The sequence below is a fragment of the Drosophila subobscura genome, chromosome O (assembly GCF_008121235.1).
Source record: "Drosophila subobscura isolate 14011-0131.10 chromosome O, UCBerk_Dsub_1.0, whole genome shotgun sequence".
Lineage (NCBI taxonomy): Eukaryota > Metazoa > Arthropoda > Insecta > Diptera > Drosophilidae > Drosophila > Drosophila subobscura.
In genome coordinates, this window is record NC_048533.1 from 9,006,447 (window position 1) to 9,020,937 (window position 14,491).

Below are 14,491 nucleotides of genomic sequence, written 5' to 3' on the forward strand. Positions count from 1 at the left end.
CACTACCAAGGCCCGTCTTAGGGGTTGCCCTGGCACTAAAATTACACTTAATTAAACAGCGAGCAGCCACTGGGGATCCTCTGCATCGCAAAACCCTTTCGAACGGAGCGAACGCTTCGCTGAATGCGGTATGGGGTTGTAATATTCAAGGAACTCTTTTATAGGGCGGTAAACATTCTCTAGAACTTCATTATCGATTGGAATTAACAAGATATTGGCCACTGATCCAAGCAGAAAATAAGGCTGAACGCTCAAGTAAACTTTACAAATAATTCATTCATCTAATTTTTCATCTAATTTTAAACTAACTTTATTTTAAAATTTGTTTACCCCTCACAGTCCCCGAGCGAATTCAGTCAAAAAATGTGGAAATATCTAATGGTTCACTTCATTCTACTCAACAGTCGTGGCATCTGGGGAAACTTATGCATTACCAAGATGACAGTGCGTGTGCCCCGAGAGAACGACATTGGTTTGATCTTTGGTAAGGCCATCCTCGGATTCTTGACTCACTGATCAGCTCCAAATGCTCTGCAGACATGACGGTTACCAATCGCCACAACGGTGAGAGGAAGCTGGCATTGGAATTGATTGTGTCCTCGGATGGGCCTTGTATGGTGAACACCACTAAAGGCGAAAGGGTCCAAGTGGGTCCCATCTATGGTGGTAACTTTGGAAGCGTGGAGCCGGGCAAGAGTGAAACAGTGTCCCTTGTATGGCCCACTGTGGTGAGCACTTTAAATCACAAACATAAAACACGCCTTCAACCTCAACCCCCACCTCCACCAATAAGTCGCTGTACAATCGTGTGGGCTACTGTCCCATCACGATCAGTGCTCTGAATCCCTCTATCGAGCCGGCCACAACCAAGCAGCTGCTGCACTTTGACACACGCTTCGAAACCCTGGATCCCGAGAATCGTACACTGCGCAAGCGAAAGGACTTCACTCCCTGCAACAACTGGGACAAGGAATACTTTATGAACTGCCTGCCAGTCGTCTGTGAGGAGCGCTACTTTGGGCAGCGCAGCTTCTACAACTACACCACGGAGCAGTGCGAGCCGGTGCCGGCCTGCTCCAATCCCGGCGAATACTATGACTACTATGGAAATGAATGTGTGGATCCCAACAATTTCATAACGGAGGAAGAGCTCGAGCAGATCAGGCGGGGACAATTTGATGACAATATTCTTGAACTGCGACCGCCTCCTGGGGTGAGTAAATAATAATTATTGCTGCCATCTGTTGTTTCGTTGTCCAAAACCAAAAAAACACCACCGCCACCTAGCAAAGCTCAGTGTAACTAACCAAAGTTATAGCGCCATCTGCCGCCTACTACATGTCTCTATAAATTTGACTCAGGTAACCATATTTCGCCACGTGTCACTCGACAGAAGCTGAAATGTATAAAACTCCATTTCTACCAGCAGAGTTCCCTTACTCGACCTATAGGTGGCACTATTTAAAAGTTTGTTGGATGTTACGTTGTCCATAGAAATTGCATAATTCTCCCAACACGGCCACATGGCGCCGTGGCTTAGTTGGTTAAAGCGCCTGTCTAGTAAACAGGAGATCGTGAGTTCGAATCTCGCCGGGGCCTTTGAAGAGGGTTGAGTGTTACAGCCTTTTTTTTTGTACTTACTTATCCTTAATTTTTTTCATCTTTTCCCCAGTGCAAGTATGCCAAACCGCCCGACCAGCCGAAGGCCAAGGGCAAAAAACCTACTCCTAAGACAACATCGCCACCCAGCACCTGCCCTACCAGACGATCTTTGGCTGATTTCAACAATTGTTTCCAGAGTCTGCACGAGAGAGTTTCACCGGACAAGAGGATCAGGAAGAAGTCAACATCTGAGATGTCGCTGCTACAGCAGTTGTACTACGATTGGTACTTGCCTTTGCGAGCAGACACCTGGGGCGAAGTTAATCCCGGTGAATCCACCCCGGACAATGATGGCGTCGTCTCATCCGGATCGCCGCCCCTTTCGGCATGGCTCGCCGAGGTGGACTCCAGCGGATTGCTGTTGGTGACTCTAAAAAGCTTTGGAATTGTGAGTTTGCGCCTCCAAAATGTACTTTTTAATATACAATTGTCTCAGATCTTATTGACAGTTGCTTTTCAGGTAGCCATCACCATATTAGCGTATCTGCTTGTGTGCATTTTGGTGTGCGCTTTCCTCGAACTGGTGGCCAAAGTCAAAAATTCCGAGACGACAACCGACCAATTGGCAGAAAAGCTGAGGCCCAAGGAGGACGAGAATCGCATTGAAGTCATTACCTCTGAGAGTTTGATGTCGCACCGTTTATAGTAGGGCTTGTTTTATTTTTGTTTGCAGTTTATAGAAACGATTTTCTCACAATTTTTTTAATTATCGTTCAACCATTAGCTTTTGACTAGTCAGGTCATCAAAATATTATTGGAATTACTGTACTGCTCAAAAATCATATACCTAGAAATTCTTTGAAGTGTTAAATTAACAAACGCAGTTTTGAAACTCATTGAACTTACCTTTTCCATTGTTCAACCCAAGGTTGCGTCAACTTTTTGAAAAGAGCGGGGCTAAGTGGCCGTCAGACAACCTTGTTCAGGCCTCGCCCTTGTATAATTTCAGTATTTTCAGTATTTTTAGAAAAAATCGTGTAGAAATGTAATTTAGAGCTTTGTCCCAGGCTACATCGAATATTAATTCGTGATCAGCATTAAATTCCTGATTGTTTGCCATCAAAATCTTTATTTTGGATAATGGATAATGGAGGCCATTCACATCGCCGCGTTCACTAGCGTTGTATGACAAAATTACGGCGAAACCTGTCAAGAAGCGTCAGGTGTCTCTGTCGCTAATTACATAAATATGTAGTTAATATGTAGCAAATGCGTAGTTACCGTGTTGTTACCTTGTACAACATTAATTATGAGTAAACCGATTTTAAATAAACCTTGTTTTATTAATAATCAAATCAAAATGAGTACATAACACTAGCAAATCATTTAGGAAATCGGTTAATTTATCGTACAAAATTATATACTGATAGCGGAGGGAGCTGGCTAGCTGGTAATCGTATGCCGAATATCAAAAGCGAAGAAAATTGAATCACTTCTTCGCACATTCTCAGGCGCAGACCAGCCAGCTGACTGGCTTTTTTTTATTTATTTCATTTAATTTACAAAAGTTTAGAAAAGCACCAACGGAAGCCATGTATTCCGAGGACGAATTACTCTTTCGCAACTTCCAGCAGTTGAAGAGCTACAAACTGGACGACGAAAAGTCCTCCACCACCACGTCCAGGGAGCAGGTGAGTAATCGCAATCGCGTCCAAGGCGGTTGGAAAGAAAAATCCAGATAAGAACTGCCCTGTGCGTGTTTACAGCAAAAAACAGAGACTTCGGTAGAGAAATGCTTCGACCGGTTCGAGGAATTGCAGTCCTCTCATCCACGACTCACCCAATTTTTCCGGCTAGAGCATCAGTATTATCTGGACGCAATGCTGCGCCGGCTCCCCTCGAACTACGAGTGCCTAGACAGCAGTCGGCCATGGTGCGTCTACTGGATACTGCAGGCAGCCCAGTTGCTTAGCTTCAACTTCGACGACGAAACCCTCGACAGGGTCGTACAGTTTCTCAGCAAGTAGGTTGATTGGTCTCCAGCCAGGCCATCTAAATAACTTCTTGTCCCTCTTCACAGATGCCGAGCTCCAACGGGCGGTTTTGGCGGCGGACCAGGACAGTTCGCCCACCTGGCACCCACATATGCGGCGGTCAACAGCCTCTGCATTATTGGCACCAAGAACGCTTATCGCGCCATCGATCGTCCGACCCTTGTGCAGTTTCTGTTCAGTGTTCGCCAGCCGGATGGCTCGTTCCGGCTCCATGTGGATGGGGAGACGGATGTGCGCGGCGCGTACTGTGCCATCTCCTGCGCCAAGCTGCTGAACCTTCCGGAACTGGTGATGAAGGAACTCTTCACCGGCACTGGGGATTGGATTGCCAAGTGCCAGACGTACGAGGGAGGATTTGGCGGCGCCCCCGAACTGGAGGCCCATGGGGGCTACACTTTCTGTGGCATTGCAGGCCTGGCGCTGCTGAACGAGGCGCACAAGTGCAACAAGAAGGCGCTGCTCCATTGGACACTGCTGCGTCAGATGAGCTACGAGGGAGGGTTCCAGGGTCGAACCAATAAACTGGTCGATGGCTGCTACTCCTTTTGGGTGGGCGCCACCATACCCATAACACAGGCGACGCTCTCTGGCGGCGATAAGGAGATGGAACACACACTGTTTGACGTTGAGGCCCTACAGGAATACATTCTAATCTGCTGCCAGAAGCAAAACGGTGGTCTGATCGATAAGCCCGGCAAGTAAGTCATCCCCTTGACACATTGCAAGATTTGTCACCCAATTAAACGCTTTCTCGGTTGCAGGCCACAAGATCTCTATCATACATGCTATACCCTAAGCGGCGTCTCCATTGCCCAGCACTCGGAGTCCGCCAGTTGTCCACAAGTCCTGGGCGACACCATCAACGAACTGCTACCCACCCATCCATTGTTCAACATCCCACCGAAGTCTGTGGCGGCGGCCATCAGCCACTTCAACAATTCCAATGACACAGATTTTGCCAGCCCCTCCGATAGTACCTGTCGAGGTGTGTCAGAACAGGATAGTTAGAGTGTCGGAGTACATATATAAAAACTTTCTACCGCCTTTAGATGATTCAAAATTATACATTTTACAAAAACTACAATTTCTTTAATAAAATCTATTTCAAATAGGATCGGCTCGTGTGCTTCTTCTTCTCGATAACAGCTATCGAGGTGTGCAGGCGAATGGCAAGATGTCGTCACAGCTTGTGAATGGATAAATATCAAATTTTAAATTGAAAAAAAAAAAAGGATTGCTGCCTTTCCATGTTCTCCAGCCATCGCCATTTGAAAAGAAAGACACCCGACCAGGGTATTGATCGTAGGCAGTATATTGGCCACCTGGTTGATGAATACTACACCACCACAAACGTCGGTAAGGAGTCGGTATTCGCATTTTGTTTCAACTCTTATCTGATCTCGCGCGTATTCTTTGCAGAGGCACTGGAGCAGGTCACTGCGAATTTGAGCAATTTTGCCTACGATCCGATCAACTGGCCGCATCTGCATGAAGCAGAGGCCTTCGATGTGTTTATAGCATCGTTAAAAACACAAAATCAGAATCTCCAATTGCACGGAATTGCGGCCATCTGCAACATCTGCTTAGGTAGTGGCAACGAACATCTGGCCAAAACAGTTTCCTTTACATAAGCTCAATATTTTCTTTATATTGCAGATAAAACTGCAGGCGAATTAATCAGGGAAGAGTTGGGCATCATCAGCGGTTTGTTTGTGCGCACAGATCACCCGGAAATAGTGCTCCATAGTCTGGCACTCTTCTACCAACTGCTGAACGCCAGTGTAGTCGACAAGGAGCTGCTTCTGACCCCATCAGTGCTCAAGGGCGTGCAAGAGTGGCGGCAAAAGTGCCACGACCAACGCATTGTTAAGCTCTGTCAACTGTTGTTGGAAGATTTTGCTCGGCGCACTGAGATAATCGAGCTACAAAATGTTCCGCCAATTTTACCGGCACCTGAGCAGCCGTGCACCAGCAGCCAATCTGCAGCAGGTCCAAGTGGTTAAACGCTTCACCCAGCAGGATCTGGAGCAGTTTGCCCAGTTTACGGGTGACCACAACTACATACACACCTTGGAGCTGCCCGTGGAGGAGCGACGAGTACACGGAGCTCTGCTCAACGCCGTTGTGGCTGGCATTCTTGGAACAAAACTTCCTGGACCTGGCACTGTGGTGTTGGAACAGAGCTTTAAATTCCTGAAACCCTGCCGCATAGAAACTGACACAGTGGTGACGGTGCGCCTGCTACAGTCACGTAAAATCTCCACCGCGGAATACGATTGCCGGCAAAATGATGAAATTGTCTTTGCGGGTAATGCCAAATTGTTGACCCGCAACCGCACAGATTAGGCTTTGATTTTGATTATTAAAAAGGTTTTTATTTGTACTTTATTTATGTCTACTTCTTGGAGGCGCGCTTGCCTTCACCCTTCTTGGGCGCCGCCTTGCCACGCAGCTTGCGTAAACGTTTCATTTCCTCTTTGAAGTCCTGATGCTCGTCCCGGAACAGTCCGTAGTCACGCAGGTTTTTCATTAGCAGATGTGTCTCCACGTGCCGGGGATACCAGTTCACAACATAGTCCCTCTTGTGGATGGGCTCCTCGGAGAACATGCGAACCACCTAGGAACCACATTAAAAGGTTAGTAAAAATGATGGTTTGCTACTTTAGAAGAAAAAGAGGGCAAACCTTCATGGACTTGTCGTTGGTGGTGCGTGCCACTTCACCGAAAATGCGATTTGAGAGGTAATTCATGCGTCGGGCATACTGCGTGCCGAGCTTAATCAGCTCCGTGTACTTGTGGGACATCTTAAACCAATATCCCTTTGACTAAAACACAATTTTTATAAATAAATGTTTTCCTTTTTTTTTGTGTGCAACAAAATTGCGGTTATGTCACGAAATAAAAACAAGCCACAGCTGTTGGTTATGTGAAACCGTTGTGAATGGCAAGTGGCTGGTTTGTTGGGCGGGGGACGGCAACTGCTTCTTGACTGGAGGCGAGATGTAGGCGCTCAGCACCTCCTATATGCAGTTGTGGACTTCTTCATACTGAAGGAAGAGGAGCAAGCAAAGCTGACTTTATAGCTCCGGCGGTTACTCCTTTGGAACTCACTAAGCTGTTCTAAGCCATATCTGCCGGCCAGATATTTCCTAACTTATGGAATCTTTTCTCTATCAGTAAATAATGGGAGAACCATTTACCACCGCCGAATCGTATTCGTGTCACCATTCAGAGTCACCTGAATGCAGGACCACACCCAGTGCAATGCAATGGGCGAGAAGGCGGCTCTTTCGAGGGGCAGGCTGCTCGTGCTATTCAACAGTTTGAGCTTGACTTCCTCGGACAAAACAAATGAAATGGAATAATGGGAATACTTTTTTGTACCTTTAACTATTAAATTGTTTAACCATTGTTTAACGAAATCAAAAAATAATTATAGCATGTGCCACCCTATCAATCAATTGGAATAATAAAATGTTAGCAACAATCTAAATGTTAATTCTAAAATTTACAACTAATTTAAACCGTTTCTATGGCGCCCTTTCGCCTACTGCCTTCCGAACCACGACCACCATCCGTCGCATCAGTGCCTATAAATGAGGTCTCCTCGGAGCTTTGGACTGGCAGGACTTCCCTGGCCAGTGGCACACTGTTCAATTGGCTCAACAAGGCATTCGAAGCCACCAGGGACGGCTCACGGGGTGATCCACTGTGCACAGATATCTCATACTGGAGCACACGGCTGGGTGTATGCGACCGGGAGGCGGGCGAACCATTTCCACGCGAGTGCGGGCTGTTGTTTCGCGAGTGTTGGAAATCCTCCATGGGTATCTCTTCAGAACTGTAAGGAAAACCAGATCCATTAGAAGACATATTTCGTTGGAATCATTGGGTATTTGTTATGTACCGCGGCCTGGGCATCCTTGGGCTGCTCTCACGGGATCGGTTGCCAGAGCTGCGCGGTTGGGAGTTCTCGCGCGACTGCGACGAGCTGTGGCTGCCTACACTCACACTGGGAGAACGGTCACGATCTGAGTGGTCCGCTCGCAGAGTCGTCCCAGAACTGTTGTTGGGACTGCGACGGCGTGAGCGTCCAGCGCTTTCATTTCGAATGCTGCAGGAGAATACATCAAATGAGTTAAATTCCTGCTTCCTGCTTCCTTCTTCGCTGAAGACTTACCCCTCGATGGAGCGATTCTGGGCCATCTGGGTGCGACTGACACCAGCACTGTTGTTACTCCTCAAGACAGCAGCGAATCCCGGCACACGATTCGCCGTGGAGAAGATGGGGCGATGGTGACCGCTACGTGAGCTGCTCCCGCTGCTGCTGCTGCCGCTGGGCACCGCAGTAGTGCCACCCACAGCATACACCGGTGAGTCCATCTGGCCGGGAATCTCTATGAGCTGCGCGATCTGATACATCTTCTTCTGACGCGCCTTGCTGCGGCCCTTGGTCAGGCGCTGCTTGGCCGCCATGCAACGGATGTGATCATCGAACAGGAACTTGGCGGAGAGCAGCGGCGTGCGGTTATGGGTCACCCCTCCGCGATGCACGGTAATGTGCAGGCAGCGTGAGTCATCCTTGTCGCCCTGGACTTCCACATCCTGCAGGAAACCCACGAACTTGGCCACTCCCCAGCCCAAGAGCTTAGCATCGGGCTCCACGAGTATCAACTGCAGGGCATCGATGACGAGGAAGCGCCTCTGTTTGCTGTTATCCTTGGCCACCACAGTGCAGGCAATCAGATCGCTGTTGTCTGTGGAGATTAAAAGAGTTTGTCAGTCAATCCAATTCATTCAATACCTAAATTACTCACTCAGATCGAGGGTATTGTCCACCTGCACGAGCGTAACAACATTCGTCAGCGGCAGCAGCGATTCCCTCTCGTTGAGGAACTTTTGGCATGTGCGACGGAGCAGAAAGTAGACACGGATCGCTCGACGGGCCTTCTCCACCTCCCCGCAGGGCAGGCGACGGGTGAAATTGATACCAGTGAGCGGCGTGCCCGTGGGCGGCAGTAGAATGGTGGAGTCCATGCACAGAAACTCAACGTTCAGCTGGGCCTTCTTCATCTCATTGTACTCGTCCTCGAATAGGTCCAGGAATATATCCTCAGACTTGTAGAAGTTGCGCAGAACTAGCATCGACTGGTTGCGGGCACTAAACAGAAGATCCTGCTGGCCCGTGGTTATGCAACGCGCCTCATCCGAACTGGGTTTGGTGAACGTCACCAGCAGCTCCAGGGCAATCTCCACAGTGATCAAGCGTATGCGGCAGGCTAAACAAAAGGTTACAGCAGCAATTAAAACGGAGGAAAGATGGGGTAGGGTAAACAGAAACTTACAAGGCTGACTGGACTGTGTGATTATATTCAACAAGTGCTCAATTATGGCTGTCTTGTAGCTGAAAGAGCCGCGCGTGGACTTGGACAGAACCTGCTCGAACCACTCGTTCTTGATGCCTGGAAATAGAATCAAGCGTTAGTAAATCCACAGAGCGGTGCGTTAGGTAATGGATTAGTAAAGCAAATGGACAAGTTACATACCATCTGAAGGATTAGGACATGGTACCACAATGTGAAAGTTCAAGACACACAAAGAAATAATTAAAATGGAGCATGAATTGGATGATTAGAGCAATGAATTGTTAGCCCACAAATAACATACAGAGAGAGAGTTACAGAGAGAGCTGAAGGAGACCTTACCTCGATTGTGGGACATGGCGTAGATCAGGCAGAGGGACAGCAGAGCCAGATAATCGTTCTCAGTGCACTCCAAGGCATGCAGAACAGTGTCCAGAAACGGTTTAGCTAGCTCCCCAAAGTCTGCCTTGCCTGAGCCTGAGGACTTTTGCAGCCGCTCCTTCTCCTCATCGGTGATGTTGCGCAGTTTTGTCGCCGCATCCACCTCCGCTTGCGTCTCCACTTCTGTCGTGGCTGGAGAAGACGACTCCACGCCACTGTCCTCGCTCAAGGCATAGCTGGAAACGCTGGACAGTCCCGTGACCGTGTCCAGTGCTTGTTCGAGGCTCTCGTTGGGTTCGCCAAAGCCTGGCACCACTACCTCCCGATGCTCCACATACGAGTTGAGAATCTCGGCAGCTCCGTCCTTGAACACCCCGTGATCGCCATTGAGTATGACCCAGGCCAGGGCGTGCACCAGTGGAGCATGCGATACCACCAGGAAGACCAGCGACAGCAGATAGAGGGCAACAATGGAACTAACGCGCGGATTGTGCATCTCCTGGATATCAATGTCGACATTGCGATTCAGCACAGCCGCCAGATTCTGGGTGACCAGCGCCAGGGAGGGCGGTGGCGGCGCTGGCGTCAGTGAGAATATGTACAAAGGCACAAAGAGTTTGTGTAGCAGATGCTCGGTGAGCACGGCATTCAGATCCTTGATGTCCAGCAGCAAAATATCGCTCAGATAGTGCAAATGATCCAGATGCTCGGCCACGAGGTTGGACAGCTTCTGGTTGGATTGGTGGCTGCAAAGAAGATTGGTGGGTAATGGTAAGGACATTAATGGCAGCATAATCCTTACTCTATATCTGTGCGCACGCAGGTGTCCAGCTCGAGGATGTGCTTGCCAATGAACCACACCAAATTACTGAAGTAAGGAGCTGCCGTTCTGAAAGATAAATTATGCATTAGTCCTTCGATCTTAAAGAGCTCTGGTGGGAGGCGAAGCCTTACTTGTCTCGGATAAAACGCAACATGCTGGAGTTTTGCACCTTGTAGACGTTCAGGGAAATGGTGCGCACAGCAATCCTCACCATAGACTCGGGATGATTGAAGAACTTGATAGCCTCCGTATACAGGGGAAGTCATTCGTGTGCTGCCAACAGAAATCATCATTAAAATGGAGTCAAACAAAGCGAAACGAAAGCGACGAGCAAACCTCATTATAAAAGAAGTGAATGGTGTGGGTGTTAAGCTTCAGGCTGAGCGTCTTCAGGAAGAGGATATAGTAGCCCATAACATCCTCATCGGAGAAGTCAAACTTGTGCACCATTATGGAATTTACGTGGTTGTTGCTCAGCAAATAATCTATGGATAAAAAAAACAACTTAGTCCTGTAGTTGGCAAAGACCTTTGGGGTGCATGGACTTACACAGGGACGTCTCGTTGCGTATGTTCTCGAAGAGAATGTTGAGCGTTTGCAGCAGCTGCACACAGACAAAGCTCGAGCCGCCACTCTTTTGGCGCATTATGTGCAGGAAATACGAAAGCATATTCTTCTCCAGAAAGAAGCTGCAAGAGATCAGGCATTAAACGAGGTTACATCCGTGACAGTGTGGCGACATACTCAAACACCAGAGAGTCATGCTGATCCCCCCAGATCAGTATCTCGGCAATGCAGCGCAGCGACTCCACCAGCAGGCCACGATTGCTCTCCGACACGGTGGTGTTTTTCTCCAAAATGCTGTACAGGTACTTTAGATGATCCAGAGACAGGCGATTCTTGGGTCGTCCGCCCCAGGGGCCGCCAAACCAGCTTCGACTGCGGAACATCTCCTTTGGCTAGCTAGTGGGCGTGGGCGGGCGTTCTGTTCAATAATACTCAGCTAATAACAGTCGACGTTGCTGCTGTCATATCAAATTCCCAGCATCGAAGTTGTCTCTGTAGCCTTTCGATTGGAATTTTTCATGCAGCAGTGGTAACAGTCGCACCACAGAGTCTGGCCATACAATTGGGCTATCAAATGGTTTTGATTACACGATTCAAATTTTGTAATTCGCAAATTGCGATTTTTCCAACAAATTGCTCTTCTTCTTCCCCAAAAAACACAAGTGTCAGAGAGACAGGTCAGCTGTTGCTTCATCGGCTATCGTTATCGTTATTGCAAGTGGTCCGAATTATCATTGAATTTCATAAAAAAACGTGAAACAACTTGAGGTGTTTTGAAGTTTCTTGGAAACAGTTTTATTCCCTCAATAAGCTAAAATACACACAATTTTGAACTAGCTTGGATTCTGATTAAAATTAAAGGAATATGAACCCGTGTTGGGATCCTGATTCATTTGGAAATTCTGTGTGGACAGGCCGAAAGGTTTTAGTATCATATTGCCCAGATCCTTTAGGTTGGCCATCATCTCGGTTTTGAGCTTCTCGTTCCGTTCATTGATTATGGGCGGCAAACGTATCTGAGCCTCACGCGCTTCTGGCTGTCCAGGATCCAGCTCGCAGACTTTCTTATAATCCTCCAGAGCCTCATCCGGCCTGTCATCCTGTTCGAACAGCTTGGCTCGTCTGCAAGGCCAATATTATGCATCTCCAATTAGAGTTTAAACTTTAGATCTGACGGACTCACCTCAATAGCACTCGAACGTACTCCGGCCACAATTCAATGGCCTTTGTGCAGTCATCAATGGCCGATTTGTTGGCCTCCAGCTTAATTTTGGCAGCTGCTCTGTTGCCAAACAGCACGGCCCGCTCCTTGCTGCTGTCCGAGGGACAGACGTTCAGGCCCTCTGTGTAGATTTCGATGGCTCGCTGGGCATTGTCGTTCTTGAACAGCTCGTTTCCCTCCAATTTGAGTTTATCGGCCTTCTCTTTGTTTGCCGCCAGCTCCTCGACACTCAGAAGCTTCTCAAGGTCGCGTAGCTCCTCAAGGCTTAGTTCACCATCGGGTTGTTTCGCCTCCTGGTGGCCATCACCACCGGAAGCACCAGTGGCTGCAGTGGCCGCACCTTCCTCCTCGTCATCGTCCAGCTGGAGCGTGCTCTGCTTTTCGACAATCTCATCAATGTCTTTCTCATTCATCTGGGATTTGGTGCCCTCCTTCTCGCAGGTTGTCTCTCCGGTGAGAGCATCGTGGAACTCGTCGTCGCTGTTGGCGTTGCCTGCCATGCTGTTGGGGGCGTGCTTAATAAAAATTACTTGAAATTTCGTTCCCAGCAATGAATTGTGTTTTGCATGCTTTCGATAGATCTAGTAGTCGATTCTCAAACACATTGTTATCGAGTGCTGCCAGTTTAGCCAACGGAGGTTTTTCACACTGGCGCTTCCACTAGCGTTTTATGGAAAAATTACGGCGAAACTTGGCAACTTTGTGTTTCTATTTCTAATAACACAAGCATGTAGTTAGGATGTAACAAATGTGTAAGTTACCTTGTAAGTTTAATTTTGATTAAACCGATTTCGATTAAACTTTATTGTCAGAATAATCAAATCAAATTTCGCACCATGTGGAGGGCTGAAATCGCCAACATTGAGGCCTTTGTTTTGAATGAATATATCCCAGCCAAGCCGCTAGAGAGTAACCTGGAGGTGGACTTTACCCTCAGAAAACAGGTAAAGGTGTCCAATGAGCACGAGTCGCTCAAACTCACGTTTCATTTGCAGGCAAAGTCGGAGAAATGCGGACAGCGAAGATGCGGCGATATTCTAAAGTTTCCATTCGCACAGACGACGAGAACGCTAACAGCGGCTAGTATAAAACAGAGCAAAGTTCTGGTGGAAGCCGATAAGGCGACAGAAACTAAACGCGTGGTGGAAGTCACATTGGAGTCAGACGACTTTGACTACGAACCAGGGGACACAATCGGCGTGCTGCCCAGCAATGCGCCCGAAGTGGTGGAGCAATTGTTGGAGCGCCTCGGACTGATCGATCAGGCAGACACCATTTGCCAAATAAAACTTGCCTTAAAGTGTGCCAAGAAGAACGCCAAGCTTCCCGCTCACATACCGGATTCGACATGCCCGCGAGAGATTTTCACCAACTGCCTTGCTCTCAATGGTGTTTTGCAGAAGCAATTTCTCAGCGCCCTAGCGGGCTACACCAGCGTCCCCAAGGAGCGCAGTTTCCTGGCCTGCCTCTCCTCCAAACAGGCGACTGAACACTACAACTCGTTGATCCTAGAGCGTGGCCTACGCTTTACGGACATTCTCGAACTGTGTGCCAGCTGTCAGCCACCATTGGCGTTTCTGGTGGAGCACCTGCCACGACTACTGCCGCGTCCCTACTCGATAGCCAATAGTCCCTTAGAAACTGGCACACAGGAGCTTCACATCATCTATTCCGTACAGAGTCCGAATGCTGGGGTGACGACCAGTATGCTGGAGGCAAAGTGCCAGCAGCAAGAACAACCGGCTAAAGTGTTTATCTATCCACGTCTAACAAATACATTCCGCTATACGGAGGAGGATCTATGCAAAAACCAAATACTCATTGCGGTGGGTACTGGACTGGCCCCTTTCCTCGGCTTTCTGGCCCACAAGGAGCATCATCAGAAGCAGCAGAAGCAGCCGGCCAAAGGAGAAACTTGGCTATATGTGGGTGCCAAGACCCCGCAAGCTGTTCTCAAGCGAAACAAACTGCTAGCCTGGCAACAGGCGTCAGTGCTACAGCGTCTGCGTATGTGCCACTCCCGTGTGGAATCTCCCACCTACGTGCAACAGCTGCTGCAGGAAGACGCAGAGGAGCTGGTGAAGCTGCTACTTAAACCGGATACAGTTCTCTACGTGTGTGCCGATGGCGCCAAGATATCCACGTCCATAGCCAGCGGTCTCGGCCTCTGCCTGCAGAAAGCTCTCCATCTGGACGAGACTCAGGCCACACAGCAGCTGAAGGAGCTGCGCCAACAGGGCAAATACCGCGAGGATCTCTGGTTGTAGGACGAACACAAAAAGAATGGTTTTGATTTGGTCGAATAAGTAAATAACGATATATTTAACAACACAAAATAAACATTACAGTGCAGCAGACTAAACTAAATACATACAATGGTGAGAGGGGAGGGGCGGTCACATCTCGGCATTATCATCCTCAATGATCAAAGTGGGTGGGGAGGGGACGACATGAACTAAATGTTTTTCTGTGAGTGTGT

The 14,491-nt window shown here is 48.4% G+C and overlaps 7 protein-coding genes and 1 non-coding gene across 10 annotated transcripts; 5 read left to right on the forward strand and 3 right to left on the reverse strand.

The window, feature by feature from the left end:
* Nucleotides 1-339: 339 nt before the first annotated feature.
* LOC117896099 lies at nucleotides 340-2,334 on the forward strand. Of its 3 annotated transcripts, none has more exons than XM_034804150.1 (5): nucleotides 340-484; nucleotides 538-728; nucleotides 794-1,213; nucleotides 1,673-2,050; nucleotides 2,099-2,334. In XM_034804150.1, the coding sequence occupies exons 1-5, from the start codon at nucleotides 364-366 to the stop codon at nucleotides 2,306-2,308; spliced, it is 1,320 nt and encodes a 439-aa protein (XP_034660041.1). In that variant the 5' UTR covers nucleotides 340-363; the 3' UTR covers nucleotides 2,309-2,334. The 3 variants fall into 3 exon arrangements, with proteins under 3 accessions (XP_034660041.1, XP_034660042.1, XP_034660043.1); XM_034804151.1 differs by having other exon boundaries at nucleotides 2,123-2,333; XM_034804152.1 differs by having other exon boundaries at nucleotides 2,112-2,215.
* On the forward strand, nucleotides 1,526-1,599 carry Trnat-agu. The gene has a single exon. It is a non-coding gene; the product is annotated as a tRNA-Thr (tRNA).
* Nucleotides 2,335-3,120: 786 nt separating the features above from the next.
* Nucleotides 3,121-4,737, forward strand: LOC117896104 (protein farnesyltransferase subunit beta). The gene is made up of 4 exons (XM_034804157.1): nucleotides 3,121-3,293; nucleotides 3,369-3,625; nucleotides 3,683-4,354; nucleotides 4,418-4,737. Exons 1-4 carry the CDS (start codon nucleotides 3,195-3,197, stop codon nucleotides 4,662-4,664), a joined length of 1,275 nt encoding a protein of 424 aa, XP_034660048.1. The 5' UTR covers nucleotides 3,121-3,194; the 3' UTR covers nucleotides 4,665-4,737.
* A 63-nt stretch (nucleotides 4,738-4,800) lies between these two features.
* Nucleotides 4,801-6,044, forward strand: LOC117896116. The gene is made up of 4 exons (XM_034804171.1): nucleotides 4,801-5,012; nucleotides 5,076-5,243; nucleotides 5,313-5,531; nucleotides 5,632-6,044. Exons 1-4 carry the CDS (start codon nucleotides 4,904-4,906, stop codon nucleotides 6,000-6,002), a joined length of 867 nt encoding a protein of 288 aa, XP_034660062.1. The 5' UTR covers nucleotides 4,801-4,903; the 3' UTR covers nucleotides 6,003-6,044.
* On the reverse strand, nucleotides 5,999-6,523 carry LOC117896114 (28S ribosomal protein S33, mitochondrial). Its single transcript, XM_034804169.1, has 2 exons — nucleotides 6,341-6,523; nucleotides 5,999-6,273 (listed from the first exon to the last, which is right to left on the reverse strand). Exons 1-2 carry the CDS (start codon nucleotides 6,458-6,460, stop codon nucleotides 6,052-6,054), a joined length of 342 nt encoding a protein of 113 aa, XP_034660060.1. The 5' UTR covers nucleotides 6,461-6,523; the 3' UTR covers nucleotides 5,999-6,051.
* A 545-nt stretch (nucleotides 6,524-7,068) lies between these two features.
* Nucleotides 7,069-11,456, reverse strand: LOC117896081 (protein CLEC16A homolog). The gene is given in 13 exon segments (XM_034804117.1): nucleotides 7,069-7,497; nucleotides 7,564-7,770; nucleotides 7,837-8,413; nucleotides 8,474-8,935; nucleotides 9,002-9,118; nucleotides 9,203-9,205; nucleotides 9,362-10,146; nucleotides 10,203-10,289; nucleotides 10,355-10,478; nucleotides 10,481-10,496; nucleotides 10,560-10,708; nucleotides 10,773-10,912; nucleotides 10,968-11,456. Coding segments are annotated over 13 exon segments (3,195 nt in total). The 5' UTR covers nucleotides 11,174-11,456; the 3' UTR covers nucleotides 7,069-7,175.
* Nucleotides 11,457-11,569: 113 nt separating this feature from the next.
* Nucleotides 11,570-12,602, reverse strand: LOC117896105 (tetratricopeptide repeat protein 1). Its single transcript, XM_034804158.1, has 2 exons — nucleotides 11,974-12,602; nucleotides 11,570-11,912 (listed from the first exon to the last, which is right to left on the reverse strand). The coding sequence occupies exons 1-2, from the start codon at nucleotides 12,510-12,512 to the stop codon at nucleotides 11,624-11,626; spliced, it is 828 nt and encodes a 275-aa protein (XP_034660049.1). The 5' UTR covers nucleotides 12,513-12,602; the 3' UTR covers nucleotides 11,570-11,623.
* A 199-nt stretch (nucleotides 12,603-12,801) lies between these two features.
* LOC117896098 (methionine synthase reductase) lies at nucleotides 12,802-14,402 on the forward strand. Its single transcript, XM_034804149.1, has 2 exons — nucleotides 12,802-12,956; nucleotides 13,008-14,402. Exons 1-2 carry the CDS (start codon nucleotides 12,849-12,851, stop codon nucleotides 14,277-14,279), a joined length of 1,380 nt encoding a protein of 459 aa, XP_034660040.1. The 5' UTR covers nucleotides 12,802-12,848; the 3' UTR covers nucleotides 14,280-14,402.
* The last annotated feature ends 89 nt before the right edge of the window (nucleotides 14,403-14,491 follow it).